Source organism: Salmo salar, chromosome 16 (assembly GCF_965601325.2).
Source record: "Salmo salar chromosome 16, fSalSal1, whole genome shotgun sequence".
NCBI classification, from domain to species: Eukaryota; Metazoa; Chordata; class Actinopteri; order Salmoniformes; family Salmonidae; genus Salmo; species Salmo salar.
Genome location: NC_138306.1, coordinates 49,272,226 through 49,296,500, shown reverse-complemented (window position 1 = coordinate 49,296,500; position 24,275 = coordinate 49,272,226). Strand labels below are relative to the sequence as shown.

Sequence of the window (24,275 nt, the reverse complement as noted above, 5' to 3'; positions counted from 1 at the left end):
CAGCCAGCCACCTCCCCTCATCTATAGCCCAGCCAGCCACCTCCCCTCATCTATAGCCCAGCCAGCCAGCCAGCCACCTCTCCCATCTGCCCGCCGCCGCCCCTCCCCATCTATAGCCCAGCCAGCCAGCCACCCCCCCCGCCCAGCCGCCCCTCCCCTCATCTATAGCCGCCAGCCAGCCAGCCGCCTCCCCCTCTCTGCCCCCGCCGCCCCTCCCCCATAGCCGCAGCCAGCCACCCCCCCCGCCCCCGGCCGCCGCCACCTCCCCTCATCTATAGCCCAACCGGCCAGCCAGCCACCTCCCCTCATCTATAGCCCAGCCAGCCAGCCACCTCCCCTCATCTATAGCCCAGCCAGCCAGCCACCTCCCCTCATCTATAGCCCAGCCAGCCAGCCACCTCCCCTCATCTATAGCCCAGCCAGCCAGCCACCTCCCCTCATCTATAGCCCAGCCAGCCAGCCACCTCCCCTCATCTATAGCCCAGCCAGCCAGCCACCTCCCCTCATCTATAGCCCAGCCAGCCAGCCACCTCCCCTCATCTATAGCCCAGCCAGCCTCCTCCCCTCATCTATAGCCCAGCCAGCCTCCTCCCCTCATCTATAGCCCAGCCAGCCAGCCACCTCCTCTCATCTATAGCCCAACCAGCCAGCCAGCCAGCCACCTCCCCTCATCTATAGCCCAGCCAGCCAGCCAGCCACCTCCCCTCATCTATAGCCCAGCCAGCCAGCCATCTCCCCTCATCTATAGCCCGGCCAGCCAGCCAGCCAGCCACCTCTCCTCATCTATAGCCCAGCCAGCCAGCCAGTCAGCCAGCCAGCCACCTCCCCTCATCTTTAGCCCAACCAGCCAGCCAACTCCCCTCATCTATAGCCCAGCGAGCCAGCCAGCCCCCTCCCCTCATCTATAGCCCGGCCAGCCAGCCAGCCACCTCCCCTCATCTATAGCCCAGCCATCCAGCCAGCCAGCCAGCCTGCCAGCCAGCCAGCCAGCCAGCCACCTCCCCTCATCTATAGCCCGGCCAGCCAGCCACCTCCCCTCATCTATAGCCCGGCCAGCCAGCCACCTCCCCTCATCTATAGCCCGGCCAGCCAGCCACCTCCCCTCATCTATAGCCCGGCCAGCCAGCCACCTCCCCTCATCTATAGCCCAGCCAGCCAGCCACCTCCCCTCATCTATAGCCCAGCCAGCCAGCCACCTCCCCTCATCTATAGCCCAGCCAGCCAGCCACCTCCCCTCATCTATAGCCCAGCCAGCCACCCCCCAGCCAGGACCACAAATACAAATTCCACCTAGACACTGTTGCCCTTGAGCACACAAAAACAAAATTAGACCCAACCAAATTATGAGAAAACAAAAAGATAATTACTTGACACATTGGAAAGAATTAACAAAAAAAACTGAGCAAACTAGAATGTTATTTGGCCCTAAACAGAGAGTGCACAGTGAAAGAATACCTGACCACTGTGACTGACCCAAACTTAAAGAAAGCTTTGACTATGTACAGACTCCGTGAGCATGGCCTTGCATATTGAGAGAGGCTGCAATAGCCTGTCTTCTCTTGAGAGACAGGTCTGCCAATGTGCACACAAAATGAAGTGGAACCCGAGCTGCACTTCCTAACCTCCTGTCAAATGTATGACCATATTAGAGAGACATATTTCCCTCAGATTACACACAACAAATTTGAAAAAAAATCCAATCTAGATAAACTACCATCTCTATTAGGTGAAATACCACATTGTGCCACCACAACAGCAAGATGTGTGACCTGTTGCCACATGAAAAGGGCAACCAGTGGAGCACAAACACCATTGTAAATACCACCTATATTTATCCGTTTATTTGTTTTCCTTTTTGTACTTCAACTATTTGCACTTTGTTACAACACTGTATATAGCCAATAATATAACATTTGAAATGTCTATATTATTTAAAAACTTGTGAGTAATGTTTACAGTTAATTTCAGATTATTTCCCTTATGTTTAATGTCTATTTCACTTGCTTTGGAAATGTAAACATGTTTCCCATGCCAATAAAGCCCTTTGAATTGAAAGGGGGGAGAGAGAGAGAGAGCGAGGGAAAGATATAGAAGAGACAGGGGGTGGAGAAGGGAGGGATCGAGAGGGGGAGAGAGAACAGAGATGGGGGTGGAGAAAAGTAGAGATTGTGAGAGAGGGAGGAGGAGAGAGAAAGAGAAGGAAAATGAGAGAGAGGAGGAAGTCTGGGCCCACGCAAACAAAGACAGAGCACTATTCCCACTGTCCATGTACTAGCCTAAGGTGAACACAGGAAGAACCAACATCGATACACTGGGATCCCATCTCTCGATACCGCCACAGACATAACACAGTTGACTAGTTTCATTGACATGTCAACAAATGTATTCAAAAGCCAAACAAGCCTATTCATGTGTGCACCCTACTGCTCTTCTTCACAATCACAGCATGTCTCTGTGTCAACAAGCTGTCCATTTCTGTAGGCTAGCACTAGCCTAACGCTAAAGATGTATGGTTGTTAGCTAGCTAGCATAACAAAGACTAGGTCCAATGAAAGAAATGGCAGATGCGGCTCCGCTGTGTGCCCCCTCCTCCTACTGGCTCCCAGGTCACCTGCCAGATCAGGAGGGCTGTTGTTGCCTTGACAACCCTCTCTGGCAAGAACAAGGCCCAACATCCCCGCTTTAACCCCTTCCTGTGATGTCAACCCCACAATGGGTGGATCTGAAGTCTACAGTGGCCTCCTCTCCTACTTGTATCTTTTCCTTTGTCTGGGCTGGTCTTAGTGGCCTGCAGCACTGTACAGGTGAAGCACATCCCTCAGTGAGCTTCTGCTATGATACTGGCTCCTATCTTGTCTTCTTAGGTCAGTGAAGGGTGTACTCATTAGTGCACACCATAGCAAATCATATCTTAATGTTTTTGCAACAGAATAGGTTTTGCAATGAAAACAAGCATTTCTCATTGGACAACTTGCCGATTCCCTTCCTGTTGGGCAGTTTTGGTTCCTAGTGAAAAGGGAAGGAAATAGAAAGAGGAAGACTTCTTGGATGATCCCTAGTTTGACAGCCTGTCCTGGAGAAGCCTGGCCAGCAGTAGTATGAGATAGGAGTGATGATGGGAGACTAAAGCCATTTCCCAAGTGCATAGTGTTCTGAACATGCAAAAGACACAATATGCAAATGGTCGATATGCAAGAGCCAAGTTTAGAGACAGGCCACAAGCGTTTTGGAAAAATCCTAAAAACTACAAGCTCTGAGTTTGAGTTCCAATGGAGTCGGCTACAACCATCCTGTAAGTTCAGGATAAAAACATTCTAGCACAAGATGGAGACCGTTTCATCTTCAGTAAAAAAATAATAATCATATTTTAACTTTTGGCCACTACCATTCGAGATAATTGAGAATCTGAACTAATTTTGTTAAAACTCTGCTTACGAACATTGCTCAACAGCGACTGGCCACAACAGAGCAGGGTAATGTTCATTGGAGAATGCCATAGAAAACACTTTGCAACCGAAAATAAAAATGAGCCTTTCTTATTGGACGGGTCCATGTAATACGTCCCTGTTTCAGTCTTTTTTTTCTTCCGTTTGGAGCCCTAATGAACAACACCCAGGTCCGAATTTTTCCTCTGGGGGATGAGATGAGAGAGGCGGGGAGAGAGCTGCAGCACGGTGGAGAAACAGGGAGGGGGGAGTCCACATCAGATCAGACATGTCTGACTCAGGACATGCTGACATCAGCACCATTTTCCCAGAAGCCTTTAAGCTCCATACTGTCGGTGGGTCATCATCAGGGCCAATGACAGGGCAAGATGTCAGCTGGATGGACAGCTATAGGACGCTGCCGAGACACCCTGGAAAACTATAACCTACACAGACCTGATACATCACACAGACCTGAAGTACACAAAGCCTGATAAATAGCTACACACACAAGGCTCTGAAACCTGTCCTACTGCTATGACATACTCCATACACTACCCAGAGAGGAGTGCAGCAGCAGCACACCAACTATATATGCAGGAGAGTACAACTGGAGGCCAATTAAATTAAGATTAGAAGGTACGGCCCAAGAAACAAAGAGGCAGAGAAATGTCTCTCTATCGCCACTACCCAAGGCATCGAGACCGTACAAGGGGTAACAAGGATGATGGGTCTATATAGTAGGTCTAGATCTCACAGCAGAGGATGATGGGTCTATATAGTAGGTCTAGATCTCACAGCAGAGGATGATGGGTCTATATAGTAGGTCTAGATCTCACAGCAGAGGATGATGGGTCTATATAGTAGGTCTAGATCTCACAGCAGAGGAAAGTACTCGTTGCATAAGTTTGCTTTCCAACTCCTGATTGTTTTTTAATTACGCTCGTCTGGGTGCGCTCTCATTCTACACTAATGTAGGCTCAAAGGAAACCAGGGCCTGTATTCATAAAGTCTATCAGAGTAGGAGTGCTGATTTAGGATCAGATTTCCCTTTAAGATCATAATGAATACGATTATATGGACGGGGAGACCTGATCCTCCATCAGCACTCAGACGCTTTATGAATACGGGCCGAGGCTCTTCAGCAGAACCCCGGCAACATGTGCAGCAGCAAGTCTTATGAGGAGGAGCAGAACTCACGTAATCATGGAAGGCCTTCGCTTCACTGGAGTGGTCACAGGTCTCTCTTCTCTCTGGTGCAGCACAATACAGATCCCAAAATACACTGTGGACAAGACACACAGGTTGTGAAGCAACGGAATAATGTACATGATACAATATGGTGTATTGACATCAGCGGAGGCTGCTGAGGGGAGGACGGCTCATAATAATGGCTGGAATGGAGTATAATGGAATGGCATCAACCACATGGAAACCATATTTGATGCCTTTCCATTGACTCCATTCAAGCCATCATTATGAGCCGTCCTCCCCTCAGCAGCCTCCGCTGATTGACATACGGAACACTTACCACCACCAAGAGTGTAGGAACCCAGGGGGTTCCCCAAGTGTGATGTTCTTTTCCCATCGGATCTGGAAAAGGGGAGAATAAAAAACATTTTGAATGAACAATAGGGCCTACTTTAACCAAAAAAACAATGACACTTATTTATTAAAAATGGGAATTAGTTTGTTATTGAATTATGGTCACATGGATAGGACCGATATCCAGTTAGTAATAAGATACTCACCTCTGATAAAAAGGTCTGTGCGGACTTCTGTGCTCCTATGTGTAACAAATATTCATAGACATATAAAGCTAACCTGTGAACAAAAACAACAGTTTGAATAATAATATTATGGCATAAAAAGCAAGTGTTTTAGAACTATATTTGAGTCTAGTCTAAATTAGCCTCATTTGACTCTATTATAAAGCAGACATATTAGCCTAGACACAAACGGAGGTACATTCAGTAGGCTTAATGTAGGGGTGGGCAACTCCAGTTCTTGAGGGCCTGATTGATGTTTGGTCTCTAATCAACTACGATGCCTTGCACTTTGAGGCACATGATCGACAGTTCAGTTGTGTAATAATTTGTCCAAACAGTTGCAGTTCCGTTTTGTAACTAAAACGAGAGTTTCTATTGGACAAATGTTTTGTAGGTCCCGCCCCATTTCGTTCGTTTCCGTTTAAGAAACGTTTTGCAACGGAATGTGCGGGATGAATACACCCCTGAATTTTAAGTCAGACGGTTTGCATGGACCACCGACTCCAAAGGGCCTTTTCACACGATGGCTTTCCAAACACTTCAAATCGGAAACATTGTAACCAAGAAGAAAACGCGTAATTATATGTCGATAAATGAGTGTTGGATACGACCCTCGTAGCGGCGAACTCAAACAAAGTAGTAACCAAAACATTGGAGTAAGCAACATTTTAATCAATTAATGTAACACAAAATACGTAAAGCAAATTGGACGGTGTATTTGTTTAAGCTATTCATTTTTCCATTAAAAATATATATAGATATAGTTTACAGACGCTTAATTGAAAATAAAAGCACCCATTTAAGTGCAGTAATGAGGCCAAGGAAAAGCATAAAGCCGAAGTCAGAATCGGGAACGAATGGCGAGCAGACAAGGCGGTTCATTCAATTCCATCCTCCTCGGTAAGAGGAAATTCGCTGTCCGACAAACCACAAAGCCGAGGGGGGTATTATATCCATTAGGTAAGAAATATGTTTGAAAACTTACTTTTCCCGTGCTTGTCCATCCGACGGCACAGCAGACCCTTTGCCTTTAGGGAACATGATTTTGTGAGGGTGAACGCCCGCCTTATCTCTCTCTATTTTCGCTATTTCATCTGTCAGACCATCAGTCTGCCGCGACCCTCTCTCACACTCCTTACTGCACTTCTCAACCGAGCCTGGTCAAGGCGAAGGGGATGGGGCTAAAGTGACTGACAACTCTTTTCACCAATGAGCGTACCGGAATTCCATTTAGCCCTGCCTTAACGTTATGTCATGGTTTGCTGTTGCCAATTGGAGGTGGTTGTTACAGTAGGACATCTACTTTACATATCCCAAAGTATATTATCATGCAAAGTTAGACTAAAAGGCACACTATATTCAACATTGAGAGGTATCATCTAGACAAACACTCCAGTTTCAGCCCTCTATGACGACAATTTATTCAATTGTAAATGATTATTGGAGCCTAAATTATACTTTTTCCATTGGACATGAGCCAAAAAAACAAACATGTTTTGTGTATTTTCATTTTAGGCTAGCTGGTTCTGCTCATGTTAACCCATATTATATTATATTTCTGTGGTTGACATGTCAGTCATAGACTATTGTGGAATGCAGTTTTTTTTTCTTCCCCTAAGTAGTTTTTTTTATGTAGTGTTTAAAAAAAAAAAATGTTATCAATCAAATGTATTTATAAAGCCCTTCTTACATCAGCTGATATCTTAAAGTGCTGTACAGAAACCCAGCCTAAAACCCCAAACAGCAAGCAATGCAGGTGTAGAAGCACGGTGGCTAGTAAAAACTCCCTAGAAAGGCCAGAACCTAGGAAGAAACCTAGAGAGGAACCAGGCTATGAGGGGTGGCCAGTCCTCTTCTGGCTGTGCCGGGTGGAGATTATAACAGAACATGGCCAAGATGTTCAAACGTTCATAGATTACCAGCAGGGTCAAATAATAATAGGTCTAGGCTACCACCTGTTTCCATCTAGTCTAATATTTTATAATTGACTATTCACGAGTATTAGATCTGAACTGAAGTAGCAGCATCTAACTCTTTAAGAAAACTGCAAGGAAAAAGAGACACCTTATTGTATGTTTATGTGGAATAGGTTCACGTGTTAAAAGCTGTTGACTGTAACGAAGCACCCGTAGGTAAACAAGCTACACGCTCTCTCACGCGTCTGGCTGAAAATGAGTATTGTATCCTAAAACGTGCAATTAGAATGTCCTGTTATCACATTGCTACCATTTGTATTGTCATTAGCCTTCTATTTTTGTTACTTTGCAAATTAAAGGCTAGCCTACTGTAGCCTCACACCATACAGTTGATCATTTCTCCACAATCGTTTAAACATTGTCTTCTCATTTTGTTTAAATGTTTAATCTAGTTTCGTTCTCATTGACAACACACATCGTATTCCTGATCGGCTGGTGAATTTATGTAAACCAAATAGGCCTCCAGATATGACAATGCATTTAAACTCGGCGATAGCCGAGGTGCCAGTCAGTTAGTTGATGGGGGGTCTTGAAACCGTCAGCAGACGAGGCTATAATGCTGCGTTCATAACCAACTGGGAATGTGGTATTTACCACATGACTGGCCAAAATCCACTTGAATGCCCCTCCAACTGGAAATTACAAGTGGGAAACTCGTCATTCACCCTGACCTCTGTCATCACCTACTAAGTAAATTACCTTGATTAAAACTTTTTGCAGTTAAATGCAACAGCAAACCTTCTTTATAAAAATAACTATACTAATATGTTTTTGGAACACTATCATTTGTATAAAAGCATGATAGCTGTACTTTTATCTTATGGTTGTTGCAGCTTGTTAGTCATTAGTCAAATAAGCTACAGGAGCATTTTGAATGAGATTAAAGACTACTTTTGAGTAGTAAGAAATGTATAAAAGCAACAGATATTGTTAATAAGAAGGTGCTAGAAGCGTCTTATATGGTGAGCTACCGAGTGGCTAGGACAGGCAAGCCCCATACTATTGTGGAGGATTTAATTCTTCCTGCTGCCGCGGATATGACTGAGACAATGCTGGGGGAAAAGGCCAAAAAACTATACAGACAATGACTTCATCAAACAACACTGTTTCATGATGCATCAGTGACATGGCAGGAGATGTTTTGAAACAATTACTGCTTCGCATACAAGCCAGTGAATTATATGCGTTACAGCTGGATGAGTTAACAGACGTGGCGGGACTGGCACAGCTCCTGGTATGTGCCCGTTACGTTTATGGGGGGTCAGTTAAGGAAGACATCCTCTTCTGCAAACCACTGGAAACCAGGACAACATGAGAGGGTATTTTTAAAGTACTGGACAGCTTTGTGACATCAAATGGACTTTGGTGGCCAAGATGTGTTTATCTGTACTGATGGCACAAAAGCCATGACAGGGAGACAAAGTGGAGTGGTAACGCGCGTGCAAGCAGTTGTTCCCGACGCCACTTGGGTACACTGCAGCATCCACAGAGAGGCTCTTGCTGACAAGAGAATGCCTGACAGCTTGAAAGATGTTTTGGACACTACAGTGAAAATGGTTGACTTTGTTAAAGCAAGGCCCCTGAACACAATAATTTTCTGCGTTATGCAATGATATGGGCAGCGACCATGTAATGCTTTTACAACATACAGAAGTGCGCTGGTTATCAAGGGGAAAAGTATTGACATTTTTTTTTTGCATTGAGAGACGAGCTTAAAGTTTTTTTTTTTTTACTGACCATGATTTTCACTTGTCTGACCGCTTGCATGATGACGAGTTTCTCACACGACTGGCCTATCTGGTTGTTTTTTCTCACCTGAATGATCTGAATCTAGGATTACAGGGACTCTCCGCAACTGTATTCAATGTGCGGGACAAAATTGAGGATATGATTAAGAAGTTGGAGCTCTTCTCTGTCTGCATTAACAAGGACAACACACAGGTCTTTCCATCATTGTATGATTTATTTTTTTTGTGCACATTGCAGAGTTATGTGCATCCTTTCAAGCATACCCTTCTCATTAACCTGTGGTGAGTTATTCACAATTTTTGATGAACAAATAAGGTATATGTAAGATGGCTGAATAAAGAGCAAAAGTATTGATAATTATTATTTGTGCCCTGGTCCTATAAGAGCTCTTTGTCACTTCCCACAAGCCATGTTGTGACAAACTCTCACTCATTCTTATGTTTAATAAATGTATTGTATTGTGTGTGTGTGTGTGTGTGTGGCAGGCTTACATTGATGGCAAAAAACATTTGAGAGTGCTAGAGGGGGTACGCAGCTGGAGGTTGAATGTTTGAAGGGGTACAGGACTATAAAAAGTTTGGAAACCACTGCAGACTACGCGTTATCTTTCAGGGGACCTTGTGGTATAGGCCTGTACAGGCCTAATGAGTATAGGCCTGTACAGGGACATAATTATTGTTATTTAAAAATAAATTATCCATTCTGATAAACACAGCATACAGCCTACCTGACCGCTTGGAAACATTCTCATGGTCCTAAAGTACACTTTCCTCGTTTTGTATCATATTCCAATGATGAAACTTGTGGGGACAGAAATTCAATTGCACAGTCAATAGATCTGAACCTTTATGGCACAGCTCATGGTCATTGGATCTGGATTAAGCCTCATTTGGGTTGTTCACTCTCAATCACTCTCAATTGCTACATTGGTGATAGAAGTGGGGTCCCCGCTGTTCACATTAGGTTGTGTATGTGGAACACTTTATGAGAGAGGAGGAATAGTGTTACCTCCTTCGGACAGAGGTCTGCCAAGAGCTGACCTATGGCACATGTTGACCATAGGTCCACAGCAATGTACTTTCTCAGTATCTGCAGGGGCACTGGGTCATGTACTTTATTTTCCCAATCAATCCAAGTGCATTATAGCACTCGCACCTGTATGTTTGGTTTATTTCTCATTAGATTAATGTTCACTTTAGAAATATGAATCCTTTTTCAAAGATCTAACAGAGTTTTATTTAACCAGGCAAGTCAGTTAAGAACAAATTCTTATTTACAATGACACCTACCCTGGCAACGGTTTGGACTAATTGTGCACTGCCCTGTGGGACTCCCAATCACAGCCAGATGTGATGCAGCCTGGATTTGAACCAGGTACTGCAGTGACACCACCTGCACTGAGTTGCAGTGTCCTAGACCACTGCGCCACATTCATCTAATGAGAGCCCATCATTGCAAGCCCAATAGAACAGCATAGTATTTAGCCTACTATAAACGTTTTTACAATACTGCATGATGCTCCTCAGCCCAGTTTCAGAAACAAAAAAACAATAACAAATACCCCTGGGGTGACCAGTGGCGCTCTTTCATGCAGATCTCAGCTTTAAATATTTAACTATTAATGAACCATTTCCACATTAAAGTTCCACCTTAAAGTAATTTCAATTGGTTCCCCAACTCCAGCAACAGGAGGTGTGTCTGCTCTGTTTAGCGGCGTCATGCCTCCAGTGATGTATATAAACCCTTGACTGCTAACGCTATGTATTGGCCGTTGAAAGTCTCGGAAGCCGCCGGTCGGCCATATTGGCACTCTCCATTAGGAGCAGTAATGGAATTCCACAGTATTTCAATTAAATGTTTCAAGGACAAAATAACGTGTATATATTGGGAGTTTTTTTGTAGTGGGGACAGTAACATTAGTACTCTGAGAAAAAATATATATGTATGTGTGTGTATGTTTAGCTCACATAATATATTTAAAAGTATGCATTAAGGTGTCTGTAATATAATAAACGTGTCAAACGAAACTAGATGTTAATAAATTAATTTCTATAGCTTCCAAAATCTTATTGAAAACGCATTAGGAGTACCAAGATGGCTGCGCGGTGGAATCAGTATTCCAGGGTTTATATACATCATTGCATTCATGCCACACAGTTGAGTCCGAAGAATGAAGGAATTGGCAGAGAGTGGGTGGTGTGCAGATTTTTTTACACGAGACTGAAAAGTTTTGTTTTGCTTATTCATTCATGCAAATGTGACCTGACCGCCTGCAGAAAAGTTCACTTTGGGTAAGTCTATTTTATTGTCTTGGGAAATTATGTAAACCGTTTGAAGAGCGATTGCCAAGTCATTGTTTTTACTCTGTCACGTTTTACTCTGTCAATCTATTCCATCAGTGAGTGACTCATTCCACCACGCGTATTGCCTAGTAGTCTCATGAGTGTGAGAACCAAATAACTGGACGAATCGCGTTAGTACAGAAGACCAGTCTATTGGACGTCACTGCTACTGCTCCACTAAGTCGCATGTCCGGCGAGCATGAGACAGGTGACCATTTGAACAGAGAGCTGGAACAGCTAGTTAATAATACAAATAGACTAAAGGCAACATTCTGTTTTAGCCGTGATAGAAGAATACACTGTAGTCTATTGTTTGTAGTTGAGTTCGTTTCAACCAGATGTGTGGTCTACAGTCAGCGAGTCTTTCGAGTTTCCTATCCAATTCACTAAGGGTGTTATTATACAGCATTACATGGCGTTCTTCGAGGGAAAAATATGTTTTTAAGCAATCTGTCAGATGACAAACTGAGCTACAGATTTTTCCCAAGTAAAGCACCTTGTTTTGTGAAGCACAATAACTATTTTGTTGGGGCAGTGGCTCTGGTCCAAAATGAGTGTGCTGCTTGAGCAAAGTATTATTTGAAGGCACAAAAACGGGAGAAAATTGCAAAAAGAGGAACAACATGTTTAGATTAATTGAGACGTGATTACTCCTTTGTATAATTTATTTTGGTATTTCCACGAGACCCATTGTATAAACAAAGCAGTTAGGGTGGGAATTGCCTCATGTTCGTTCACTTATAGTCCTTCTGAGAGCCAAGTAGGCTTAGCTCAGAATGAAATAATCTGTTTTGTTCTGAATTATTTTTCCTAGTTACTAGATTAAGATTTCCTTGAATGTTATGAATAGGGTGCCACTAAGACCTTGGCATAATGAACTAATATAATCATTTATTCAAAGAGCTTGAATAACTACAATATTCTTTATTGTTTGTATTCTAAAACCAACCTAGCAGCACCTTTTTTAAAGAGGTGAAACGGTGTACAATAAATTGTTATAACACCATGCATGACACACTAGATTGAGACTATCCCTTTCAAGTACTGTAATAAACTTTAGCTTCTACTTTTCCCCTGTGTCCCGCAGTACAGTCCAGAGTCATGTCGTGTGAGAAGGGCGACGGAGACCCCATGGAGGATCCCCTCTTCATCCTGGAGAGTGGCGAGGTGTACAGGAACCCCACAGAGGTCAAGATGAGCCAGATCGTGATGCCCTGCCACGCCAACCACTGTGGAGAGCTCAGCGTAGGACAGCTGCTCAAGTGGATGGACTCCACAGCCTGCCTGTCTGGTGAGCTATGACCTTAACCTCATAGTATGACCTCTAAAGAAAAGGTGGTCCCTCTCAAGTCCCAACCTGGGGCTCTGGCCCAAAATAGTCCACTTTTTGGAAATAAGGTGTAATTTGGGGGACACACTGACCGAGACGTAGCTTGAGATCAACAGCTATGGAGTCCTGTCAGCCGAGAAGGCACGTATGTACTGTACATGTGATGTTTATGGACCTCTATGTTGTCACAGCTGAAAGACACGCTGGGTCTCCCTGTATTACTGCCTCTGTTGACGACATCCACTTTGAGCACACTATAGGGTAAGTATTCCACTTCCTGAAACATACCTTTTCAGTATATTTACAGTGACTTATAGCCTTTAGCTCAGCCACAGAAAGGAGGGGCTGGTGTTCTTCTGTTCACACTGTAACCACTGTCCAATGTTGATCATAGAAATGTTTGTTTATGTTTTACGCAGAGTCGGACAGGTTGTTAACATCAAGGCAAAAGTGAACAGAGCCTTCACATCCAGCATGGAGGTTTGTGGGGACACCATCTTTTGATCTCTGTGTAGTAAATATTGAATCTATTGAATTTTTGTTTTGAAATCATTAATAATGTATGTCGGGGAGAGAAATGATACACAATGCTGTTCCATAATGGAGGATCCCTGTTTACAACCTGTGTTCTTTACTGTAGAATCTAGTCCTGTTTTAATTCACCAAATGGTAACCTATACTCTGCGTTCAATGATAAAATGTACAATTAGGGAATAGAGGGCACCATTTGGGACGCGACCTTACTAATGTATGTAACAATATGTCTGGTACTTTGCCTGGTGTCATGATGATGCCATGTGGGCACTATCCGCAGGTGGGCATCACGGTAAGCTGCGAGGATCTGTTCAGTAGCTGCCAGTGGAACGTGTGCAATGCCTTTGCCACCTTTGTGGCGCGACGCACCGAGGAGGGGAAGGTGAGGGCTGAAGAGCGAGGGGGCACCCATCTTGGTTTGACAGTGTTGGATGTATCAACCACATCAATATGTCATGCTTCAGTAGGAGGACACACACTGTGTGTGTGTGTGTGTGTGTGTGTGTGTGTGTGTGTGTGTGTGTGTGTGTGTGTGTGTGTGTGTGTGTGTGTGTGTGTGTGTGTGTGTGTGTGTGTGTGTGTGTGTGTGGTGTGTGTGTGTGTGTGTGTGTGTGTGTGTGTGTGTGTGTGTGTGTGTGTGTGTGTGTGTGTGTGTGCGCAGGTGCAGCTGAAGCAGGTGATTCCGCGGACGCAGACCGAGCAGATGGAGTACAGCATCGCTGCAGAGAGGAGGAGGATGAGACTGACTCATGCTGAGATCATCACAGACCTACTGAGCAGCAACACAGCTCAACTAGGTATTATACTGTCAACACACAGCTCAGCTAGGTATTATACTGTCAACACACAGCTCAGCTAGGTATTATACTGTAAACACACAGCTCAACTAGGTATTATACTGTCAACACACAGCTCAACTAGGTATTATACTGTCAACACACAGCTCAGCTAGGTATTATACTGTCAACACGCAGCTCAGCTAGGTATTATACTGTCAACACACAGCTCAGCTAGGTATTATACTGTCAACACACAGCTCAGCTAGGTATTATACTGTCAACACACAGCTCAGTTAGGTATTATACTGTCAACGCACAGCTCAGCTAGGTAGGACACTGTCAACACACAGCTCAGCTAGGTATTATACTGTCAACACACAGCTCAGCTAGGTATTATACTGTCAACGCACAGCTCAGCTAGGTAGGACACTGTCAATGCACAGCTCAGCTAGGTAGGACACTGTCAACGCACAGCTCAGCTAGGTAGGACACTGTCAACGCACAGCTCAGCTAGGTAGGACACTGTCAACACACAGCTCAGCTAGGTATTATACTGTCAACACACAGCTCAGCTAGGTATTATACTGTCAACGCACAGCTCAGCTAGGTATTATACTGTCAACACACAGCTCAGCTAGGTAGGACACTGTCAACACACAGCTCAGCTAGGTAGGACACTGTCAACACACAGCTCAGCTAGGTATTATACTGTCAACACACAGCTCAGCTAGGTATTATACTGTCAACGCACAGCTCAGCTAGGTAGGACACTGTCAACGCACAGCTCAGCTAGGTAGGACACTGTCAACGCACAGCTCAGCTAGGTATTATACTGTCAACACACAGCTCAGCTAGGTATTATACTGTCAACACACAGCTCAGCTAGGTAGGACACTGTCAACACACAGCTCAGCTAGGTATTATACTGTCAACACACAGCTCAGCTAGGTATTATACTGTCAACACACAGCTCAGCTAGGTATTATACTGTCAACACACAGCTCAGCTAGGTAGGACACTGTCAACACACAGCTCAGCTAGGTAGGACACTGTCAACACACAGCTCAGCTAGGTATTATACTGTCAACACACAGCTCAGCTAGGTGTTATACTGTCAACACACAGCTCAGCTAGGTATTATACTGTCAACACACAGCTCAGCTAGGTAGGACACTGTCAACACACAGCTCAGCTAGGTAGGACACTGTCAACACACAGCTCAGCTAGGTATTATACTGTCAGCTCAGCTAGGTATTATACTGTCAGGACTTTGGAACTATGGCACGGAGTCTTTCCTGACCATGTGACCTGACCAGGGAATCCTCTAGTTACAGCTTATGAGGCCTCTAAGGCCCTAGTTATAGCTTATATGGCAGGGGTGGCAGACTTTCCATTGAGGGCTGAGTGTCTGCAGGTTTTTGTTTTTTCCTTTAAATTAAGACCTAGACAACCAGGTGTGGGGAGTTCCTTACTAATTAGTGACCTTAATTTATCAATTGAGTACAAGGGTGAAGCGAAAACCAGCAGACACTCCGCCCTCCTTGGAATGAGTTGAACACGTGGTATAAGGACCCTACAAGGCCCTAATTACAGTTTATAAGGACCATAGAAATAGAATGAATAGAACGGCCTTTGAAGCTCTAACCCTGACTGTTGACTGGTAAATAATTTCCATGGTATTTTGGTATTTTGGAATATTCTATCAACTGATGCTGGATTGCCATAGTAATGTAAATGATCATTAAAATGATGCTAACTGATGTGGCTCATGCAATGGAATGTAGTTTTTGTAATGTCAGTTGCGTTGACTCAACAAATCAAAGCACAGATTGGAGGGTACACTTCCTGGTTTTACTTCCTGGCATGGGTACACTCCAAGTGGATGCCAGTCCACCTATTATGCCATCATTGACTTGAATGGAGACACCCTTTTTATTCATTCTGTTTCTATGATAAGGCTTCATTTAAGGCCCTAGTTAGAGCTTAAAAGACCCATATACAGTGCATTCAGAAAGTATTCAGACCCCTTCCCTTTTTCTACATTTTGTTACGTTACAGCCTTATTCTAAAATGGATGACATTAATTTTGTTCCTCATCAATCTACACAGCATACCCAAAATGACAAAGCGAAAATGTTTTTTAGACACTTTTGCAAATCTATTAAAAATAGAAATACCTTATTTAGGTAAGTATTCAAACCCTTTTGCTATGACAATCAAAATTGAGTTCACGTGCATCCTGTTTCCATTGATCATCATTGAGATGTTTCTACAACTTGATTGGAGTACACCTGTGGTAAATTAATTTGATTAGACATGATTTAGAAAAGCACACATCTGTCTATATAAGGTCCCACAGTTGACAGTGCATGTCGGAGTAAAAACCAAGCCATGAGGTTGAAGGAATTGTCCTTAGAGCTCCGAGACAGGATTGTGTAGAGGCACAGATCTGGGGAAGGCTACCAAAACATTTCTGCAGCATTGAAGGTCCCTAAGAACACAGTAGCCTCCATCGTTCTTAAATGGAAGAAGTTTGGAACCACCAAGATTCTTCCTAGTGCTGGCCGCCCGGCCAAACTGAGCAATCGGGAGAATTGGCCTTGGTCAGGGAGGTGACCAGGAACCCAATGGTCACTCTGACAGTTACTATGTGGCGATGGTTGTTCTCCCATCTCTGCATGACTCCACCAATCAGGCCTTTATGGTAGAGTTGCCAGACGGAAGCCAGTCTTTAGTAAAAGGCACATGACAGCTCGCTTGGAGTTTGCCAAAAGGCACCTAAAGATTCAATTCTTTGGCCTGAATGCCAAGCATCACGTCTGGAATAAACCTGACACCATCCCTATGGTGGTGGCAGCATCCTGCTGTGGGGATGTTTTTCAGCGGCAGAGACTGGGACACTAGTCAGGATGGAGTGGAAAAATGAACAGCGAAAAGTACAGAGATCCTTGATGAAAACCTGCTCCAGAGCACTCAGGACCTCAGACTGGGGTGAAGGTTCACCTTCCAACAGGACAACGACCCTAAGCACACAGCCAAGACAACGCAGGAGTGGCTTCGGGACAAGTCTCTGAATGACCTTGAGTGGCCCAGCCAGAGCCCAGACTTGAACCTGGTCGAACATCTCTGGAGAGACCTGAAAATACCTGTGCAGCGATGCTCCCCATCCAACCTGACAGAGCTTGAGAGCATCTGCAGAGAAGAATGGGAGAAACTTCCCAAATACAGGTGTACCACGCTTGAAGTGTCATACCCAAGAAGACTAGAAGCTGTAGTTTCTGTCAAATGTGTTTCAACAAAGTACTGAGTAAAGGGTCTGAATACTTATGTTAATGTGGTATTTCAGTTTTTTTTAATATATTTTTTGCAACATTTTCTAAATGTTTTTTCTTTTGCTTCGTCATTATGGGGTATTTGTGTGTGTGTGTGTAGATTGATGAGGGGAAAAAACGATTTAATCTATATTAGAATAAGGCTGTAACGTAAAAAAAGATGTCAAGTCAAGGGGTCTAAATATTTTCCGAATGCACTGTAAGTCCTCAGGACGGCAGGGGGTTAAGCGTGTTGGGCCAGTAACCGAAAAGTTGACGTAAATGTAGTTATAGCTGATAAGGCCCTATTTATAACCTTTACATGTCACAGGATACTGCAGATGTCCAAGTCCCACTTATCTCTAATATGAAGTGATATCAGTGGCAGTCACACCCGTGCCCAGCCTGGTGAACAGCAGCATTACACTCTAGTGTGTGTGTCTGTGTGCGTGTCAACAGGAGAGTGTCAGGAATACCAGGGTGCCGTGTCAGCAGAGCGAACACGGGTGGAGAGCGTGGAGCTGGTGCTGCCTCCCCATGCCAACCACCAAGTCAGCACCTTCGGGGGTCAGATCATGGCCTGGATGGAGAATGTGGCCACCATTGCAGCAAGGTGAGTGTCTGGTCTGTAGCCTGTCCTTCTCATAGAGATAATGAGGTTTCTTACTGTGACAGAATAAGGCGATAGTTAGTATATATTAAAGGCCCCATGCAGATGTCATTTCTGGTTAACAATTAAGTACCTTACTGTGGTTGTTTTTCAATTAAAATAGTCTAAAAGAAACAAATCAATTTCTCAAGCAAGAATTTTGCTAGGACTGTCTGAGTGGGGAGGGGAAAACTTAACTAGCTGTTATGGGCAGAGGGTTGGACCTCTCTTATTTGTCTATTAACTAGTTAACCGCCTGCTGATGTCACCAGGCAGACCAAAAGCTCTTACTCTAAAAGGGCGTTATCATCATTTAAACAGTATTATTCCAACCTCATAGTGTGGAAATATATATAACACAGAAAAATCACATTTTGACTGCACTGGGCCTTTTAATATACACTGAACAAAAATATAAACACAACATGTAAAGTGTTGGTCCCATGTTTCATGAGCTGAAATAAAAGATCCCAGAAATGTTCCATAAGCACAAAAAGCTTATTTATTTAACATTTTGTGCACAAATATTTGTTTACATCCCTGTTAATGAGCATTTCTCCTTTGCCAAAATAATCCATCCACTTGACAGGTGTGGCATATCAAGAAGCTGATTAAACAGCATGATCATTACACAGGTGCACCTTGTGCTTGGGACAATAAAACACTTTAATGTGCAGTTTTGTCGCACAACACAATGCCACTGATGTCTCAAGTTTTGGGGCAGTGTTGCTGAGGAATATTTGTCTGTAATAAAGCTCTTTGTGGGAAAAACTAATTCTGATTGGCTGGGCCTGGCTCCCACCCATGGCTGCACCCCTGCCTAGTCATGTGAAATCCATAGGTTTTAATTGACTGATTTCCTTATGTAATTCAGTAAAATCTTTGAAATTGTTGCATGATGCATTTTATATTTTCGTTCAGTGTATTTAGTAGAATGAGTACATCTAAACCAGGTTGACTTTTTCTTCTGGAGAAGAAATGTGATAATGCTCTCTTTCCTTCATTCTCTCTCACTCATACTCTCTAGTCGTCTGTGTAACGCTCACCCCACTCTGAGGACCATAGACATGTTCCACTTCCGGGGCCCGTCTCACATCGGTGACCGGCTGGTGCTAAAGGCCATTGTTAACAATGCCTTCAAACACAGGTGAAACAAGTCTTATTCATTAGGCACCAAACTGAAGAAAAAGAGAACCGCTTATTCTCAACCACTGTCCAATAACAACCGCCTGTTTCTGTTGAAAAACATAGATTTTTTGTTGTTGTTGCTATGGTGAGCCCTAATGAACTCAATTTTGAGGGATATTTACTGGCAACAAACAATGAATGGGAAACTGGTATGGCAACCTCTTATGTTTGTATGATATTAGTCTATGTAACCTATTTGTGTGTGGGTGTTCCAGTATGGAGGTGGGTGTATGTGCAGAGGCCTACCAGGGTGCGGGTGCGTTGCGGCACATCAACAGCGCCTTCATGACCTTCGAGGTGCTGGACAAAGACAGGAAGCCACGTACATTACCCCGGATACGACCCGAACCTGTGGTGAGTTCTGCAGATGACCTCAGAAGAACAGGCTGTGGAGTGTGTGTGTGAGAGACTGCATGCAAGAGAGCGTGTGTGTGTGTTTATGGAGGTCAATGTATATTGAGAAATGCCATATGGTGGTTGAATTTGTAATGTTAAGAGATGCATGCCTCTGCTCATCCAATGTTGGTGCAGAACTGTGAAAGCCCATTTCTCTTGTTTATTTAATTGTCAGGATGGGAAGAGACGCTATCAGGAGGCTGTTGCTAGGAAGAAGATCCGTCTGGATAGGTGAGGAGATGAACATCTTTACAGTACTATTCCCCATTTCTATCTCATTTTGCCCCTACAGTAGATGAGCCCCCCCTTAACAAAAAATGATATACTGTGTATCATTTATTTTTAAGACATCATGCCAGGCCACATTAAATCGGGCTGATTGAGTGATACCCCTGAATTGGTGTGTAAACAGTAAACCAAACCATTGAGTCAACACATTTTCATCTGTTTTGACATCACTATACACTGTCTGTTTATAGAAAGTACATCATCTCCTGCAAGCAAACGGAGGTTCCTCTGTCTGTGCCCTGGGACATCAGCAACCAGGTAACACACAAACGGACCACAACCTACTACTACTCCTAGATTAAATGTGTTGTTTTGGGGTTTGGTAACAGATTTAACTCTCTACTGCCTCCCTGTGTACTGGCCTGTGCTTGTTTTTGAAACAACAATCATTCTTCCGATTCTGAATCCAAACCTTATTTTCCCCAGATGTATCTCAGCTACAACAATGTGTCTGCACTGAAAATAATGGCTGCTCGAAGCAACTGGATGTTAAGCTCTGAAAAAAATAAGGTTAGTATTGTAAGTAGAAAAGTGTAAGAATATGATTGAACACCATTGATATTATTAGAATGATGAAGGATTGCATGTGTCCACTCTCCTCCCCCCCACTGTCTAATCAAATCATTTCTTTCTAATGCACAGTCATAGTTGCACCTCCCCCAAATTCGGCCCACACGTTGATTTGATTAAGTTGGGCCTGGGAGGAAGGAATGTGCAACAAGTCAACCGTCTTTCTTACAGGAGCTAGCTACATTTAACAGTCCACTAAATGGCAATAATATATAACGTCTGTGGTAGTAAAGATCACGAAGATTCATGGTTTAACCCCCCTCCTTCCTGATCTGTTCCAAGGTCAGTCTGTACACGCTGGAGGAGAACCAGATACTGTGTTTTAAGGTGGAGACTCATGTCACTGTCCCTGCTGAACAGGCGTTCCATCTGCTCTCAGACCTGCGCAGGAGACATGAGTGGGACAGGCATTACCAGTGGGTAACACATTCACAACTGATGAAGTCACAGCTAGTCAGAACACAGCCACAAGTGGTCACAACCATTCACAAAGTAGTTACTATAATCCTTTTGATATCCATGGATGGAAATCTACATTTGGATTGAAACCTCCATTTCAGTGTGCCTTTTCCCTTTCGTCCTATGTAGACAATGTGATGTGATCATCCAGGCAGATGAGGATGACACTATCTACCGCGTGGCCACTCCGTGTGTCAGTAAGGGGGGGAAGGGCCAGGACTTCATCCTCCTGGCCTCCAGGAGGAAGCCCTGTGACTCCAGGTAACACTACCTGTCTGTCATCCATCAGCATCCTGACTTCACCGATATGCTTTATTTTTTTGCTGTGGTCACTGTTCCCCAATGACTCAACAATCCTTCCTACTTTCCAATGGCACTGCATTCTTTTTATGTTCTCACTTCACCATAGTCTGGTTGTGTCCCACAGTACTTTATCTATCGACCTGCCCAATTCCACATCTTTATCACGCTCTAATGGTGCGATCCACCTCTTCTGTCCACCTCAGGGATCCGTACCTGATTGCCCTGCGCTCTGTCACCCTGCCGACCCACCCTGCTACTGAGGACTACACCCGGGGGGAGGTGCTCTGTGCCGGCTTCAGTATCTGGGAGGAGTCCAACGCTGTCACCAAGGTGGGCCAATGGGGCTCTTCGCTAGCTAAGCGAAAAGCTTGCCTGGTCCCAGATCTGTTTGTGCTGTACAGCCGACCTCTATGGTCATTGTCATGTTAAACATGACAGCAACCGTAGTTAGTTAGACAGTAGAAACAGATCTGGGGCCAGCTAGCTCAGTGATTTTCTTCATCCCACAGTGTATACACCTTATCCTGTAAGCTGAGTTTGGAAAGAAGTGCAAGCTTTCTGCCCACCCTCTTCGGAGGACAAAAATAAACTTTGTTTTTACAGCTTTTTCTTTAGTTGTTACATACACATTTTACATACATGGTACTTTATTTTTATTTTTCTACAGTAGTTACATAGCAAGAATAAAGTAATTTGATATTTTGATATACATTTGTAAAAATCCAAGTAACTTCACATATCTTCATTGTAAAGGGTTTAAACACTGTTTCCCATGCTTGTTCAATGAACCATAAACAATTCATGAACATGCACCTGTGGAACGGTCGTTAAGACACTAACAGCTTACAGATGGTGGGCAATTAAGGTCACAGTTATGAAAACTTAGGACACTCCAGGCCTTTCTACTGACTCTGAAAAACACAAAGAAAGATGCCTAGGGCCCTGCTCATCTGTGTGAACGTGCCTTATGCATGCTGCAAGTAGGCCTGTTGTAAGGCAGGTCCTCACCAGACATCACCAGCAATATCGCTTATGGGCACCACCTGACCGTCGCTGGACCAGACAGAACTTTTTTCCAGTCATCTTCCCTGACGAGTCGCGGTTTTGTCTCACCAGGGGTGATGGTCAGATTTGCATTTATCGTCGACGGAATGAGCATTACACCGAGGCCTGTACTCTGGAGCGGGATTGATTTGGAGGTGGAGGGTCCGTCATGGTCTGGGGTGGTGTGTCACAGCATCGTCGGACAGAGCTTGTCATTGCAGGCAATCTCAATGCTGTGCGTTATAGGGAAGACATCCTCCTCCCTCATGTGGTACCCTTCCTGCAGGCTCATCCTGACATGACCGTCCAGTATGACAATGCCACCAGCCATACTGCTCGTTCTGTGCGTGATTTCCTACAAGACAGGAATGTCAGTGTTCTGCCATGGCCAGCGAAGAGCCTGGATCTCAATCCCATTGAGCACGTCTGGGACCTGTTAGATCGGAGGGTGAGGGCTAGGGCCAGGGCCATTCCCCCTAGAAATGTCCGGGAACTTGCAGGTGCCTTGGTGGAAGAGTGGGGTAACATCTCACAGCAAGAACTGGCAAATCTGGTGCAGTCCATGAGGAGGAGATGCACTGCAGTACTTAGTATCTGGTGTGGCCACCAGCTGCATTGACTGTTACTTTTGATATTGACCCCCCCCCCCTTTGTTCAGGGACACATTATTCCATTTCTGTTAGTCACATGTCTGTGGAACTTGTTCAGTTTGTCTGTTGAATCTTATGTTCATAAAAATATTTACACGTTACGTTTTCTGAAAATAAACGCAGTTGACAGTGAGGATGTTTCTTTTTTGCTGAGTTTAGTACTTCTAAATGATACATGTTTTCAGTCATAAATATTATAGAACATGTGCTTTTTGTTTTCTTTTTGGACCACATTGTCTCTGTTTTACCTCAGATCTCCTACTACAACCAAGCTACGCCAGGAGTCCTCCCTTACATCTCAAACGACATCGCAGGCCTTTCCTCCAGCTTCTACAGCACCTTCCACTCCTGCAACAAGTACCTGGAGGAGAACAGAGACAGCCTGACCGTCCTGCCCCCCTCTGACCGGTGACTGAATGGTTTCATCATGCTGGCCCAGCACCTCCTACCCTATCCACCCCTCTCCTCCTTAGATCTGAGATACAGATCTGGGATACCCCCCTCTTGACTTCAACTGCCAAGGAAATCAGAGTTTATGCACTTTTTAAAATGTGGGATTAGACTTTTTGTTACTACTGTTACTGTCTTTGATGTGATATTCCAGTGTACATTTTCTACACTACAGGTTACTTATTGCAGTTGGGCTCTGTATTAAATGTTAGATCTTATCTGGGCATTAAAACAGTTAGTAGCCCTATGAACATGAGAAGTATACAAATTGGCTTGTTATGCTGCAGTTAAAGTGCTGCGCCACTCGGGAGCCTAAGGCACTGCATCTCAGTGCAAGAGGCATCACTACAGTCCCTGGTTCGAATCCAGGATGTTTCACATCCGGCTTTGATTGGGAGTCCCATAGGGCGGCGCATAATTGGCCCAGCATCGTCCGGGTTTGGCTAGGGTAGGTAAACATTGTAAACACGAATTTGTTCCTAACTGACTTGCCTAGTTAAATACTCTTAGACTGCCAGAACTTAGCCTGGTTCCAGTTTGACATGACCATGGAAATGACTTGGCTATACAGCACAAACATATCTGGGACCAGGCTATTTAGACCTAATCTTTTTTAAATGTGCAATACTACGCTCTGTATTAAATGTTAGATCTTATCTGGGCATTAAAACAGTTAGTAGCCCTATGAACATGAGACATGCAAATTGGTTTGTTATGCTGCAGTTGAGTCTGACATGTTCTGCCTCGTCTCTAGCCACTGAACTGTGGATTAAAAAAAAAGCAGACTAGTTCATGCCTGAGCATTTAGATGCAGCTTGTTTTAAAATACTGGTAGGATATTTCCTACCTCATTGAATCATGTTTAATCAGCCTTTCAAATCTGTAGTCAAGATGTACATGAACTGTAATTTTGATTTGAGAGACTAATCTCAGAGATAAATGGTTAGCTTTTTAAAAAGAATAAACAGATGTGGACAATGGCCAAGTATTTCAACATGAGTAGACGCCATGAGGTGAATGAATTGCTGTGATTTCACTCAAACAATAAACACTATAGACCTTG

At 44.1% G+C, this 24,275-nt stretch overlaps 2 protein-coding genes across 7 annotated transcripts in view; one reads left to right on the top strand and one right to left on the bottom strand.

Moving 5' to 3' along the window:
• Nucleotides 1-6,349, bottom strand: part of LOC106574018 (single-stranded DNA-binding protein 3) — a 24,425-nt gene extending 18,076 nt beyond the window's left edge. For all 4 annotated transcript variants that reach the window (XM_014149524.2, XM_014149525.2, XM_014149526.2 and 1 more), the window contains exons 1-4: nucleotides 6,180-6,349; nucleotides 5,177-5,249; nucleotides 4,957-5,018; nucleotides 4,626-4,710 (exon numbers count right to left, since the gene is read on the bottom strand). In XM_014149524.2, coding sequence (XP_014004999.1) covers nucleotides 4,626-4,710; nucleotides 4,957-5,018; nucleotides 5,177-5,249; nucleotides 6,180-6,235 — 276 coding nt within the window. In that variant the 5' untranslated portion in view covers nucleotides 6,236-6,349. The remainder of the gene's footprint in view (nucleotides 1-4,625; nucleotides 4,711-4,956; nucleotides 5,019-5,176; nucleotides 5,250-6,179) is intronic.
• Nucleotides 5,688-24,275, top strand: acot11b (acyl-CoA thioesterase 11b). Of its 3 annotated transcripts, none has more exons than XM_014149520.3 (16): nucleotides 5,688-6,154; nucleotides 12,349-12,552; nucleotides 12,783-12,852; nucleotides 13,011-13,071; nucleotides 13,406-13,507; nucleotides 13,787-13,922; nucleotides 17,675-17,828; nucleotides 18,892-19,011; nucleotides 19,268-19,406; nucleotides 19,624-19,679; nucleotides 19,928-19,994; nucleotides 20,163-20,246; nucleotides 20,589-20,722; nucleotides 20,895-21,026; nucleotides 21,272-21,398; nucleotides 23,016-24,275. In XM_014149520.3, exons 1-16 carry the CDS (start codon nucleotides 6,052-6,054, stop codon nucleotides 23,172-23,174), a joined length of 1,848 nt encoding a protein of 615 aa, XP_014004995.1. In that variant the 5' UTR covers nucleotides 5,688-6,051; the 3' UTR covers nucleotides 23,175-24,275. The 3 variants fall into 3 exon arrangements, with proteins under 3 accessions (XP_014004995.1, XP_014004997.1, XP_014004996.1); XM_014149522.3 differs by lacking the exon at nucleotides 5,688-6,154 and adding an exon at nucleotides 11,059-11,210; XM_014149521.3 differs by lacking the exon at nucleotides 5,688-6,154 and adding an exon at nucleotides 11,364-11,469.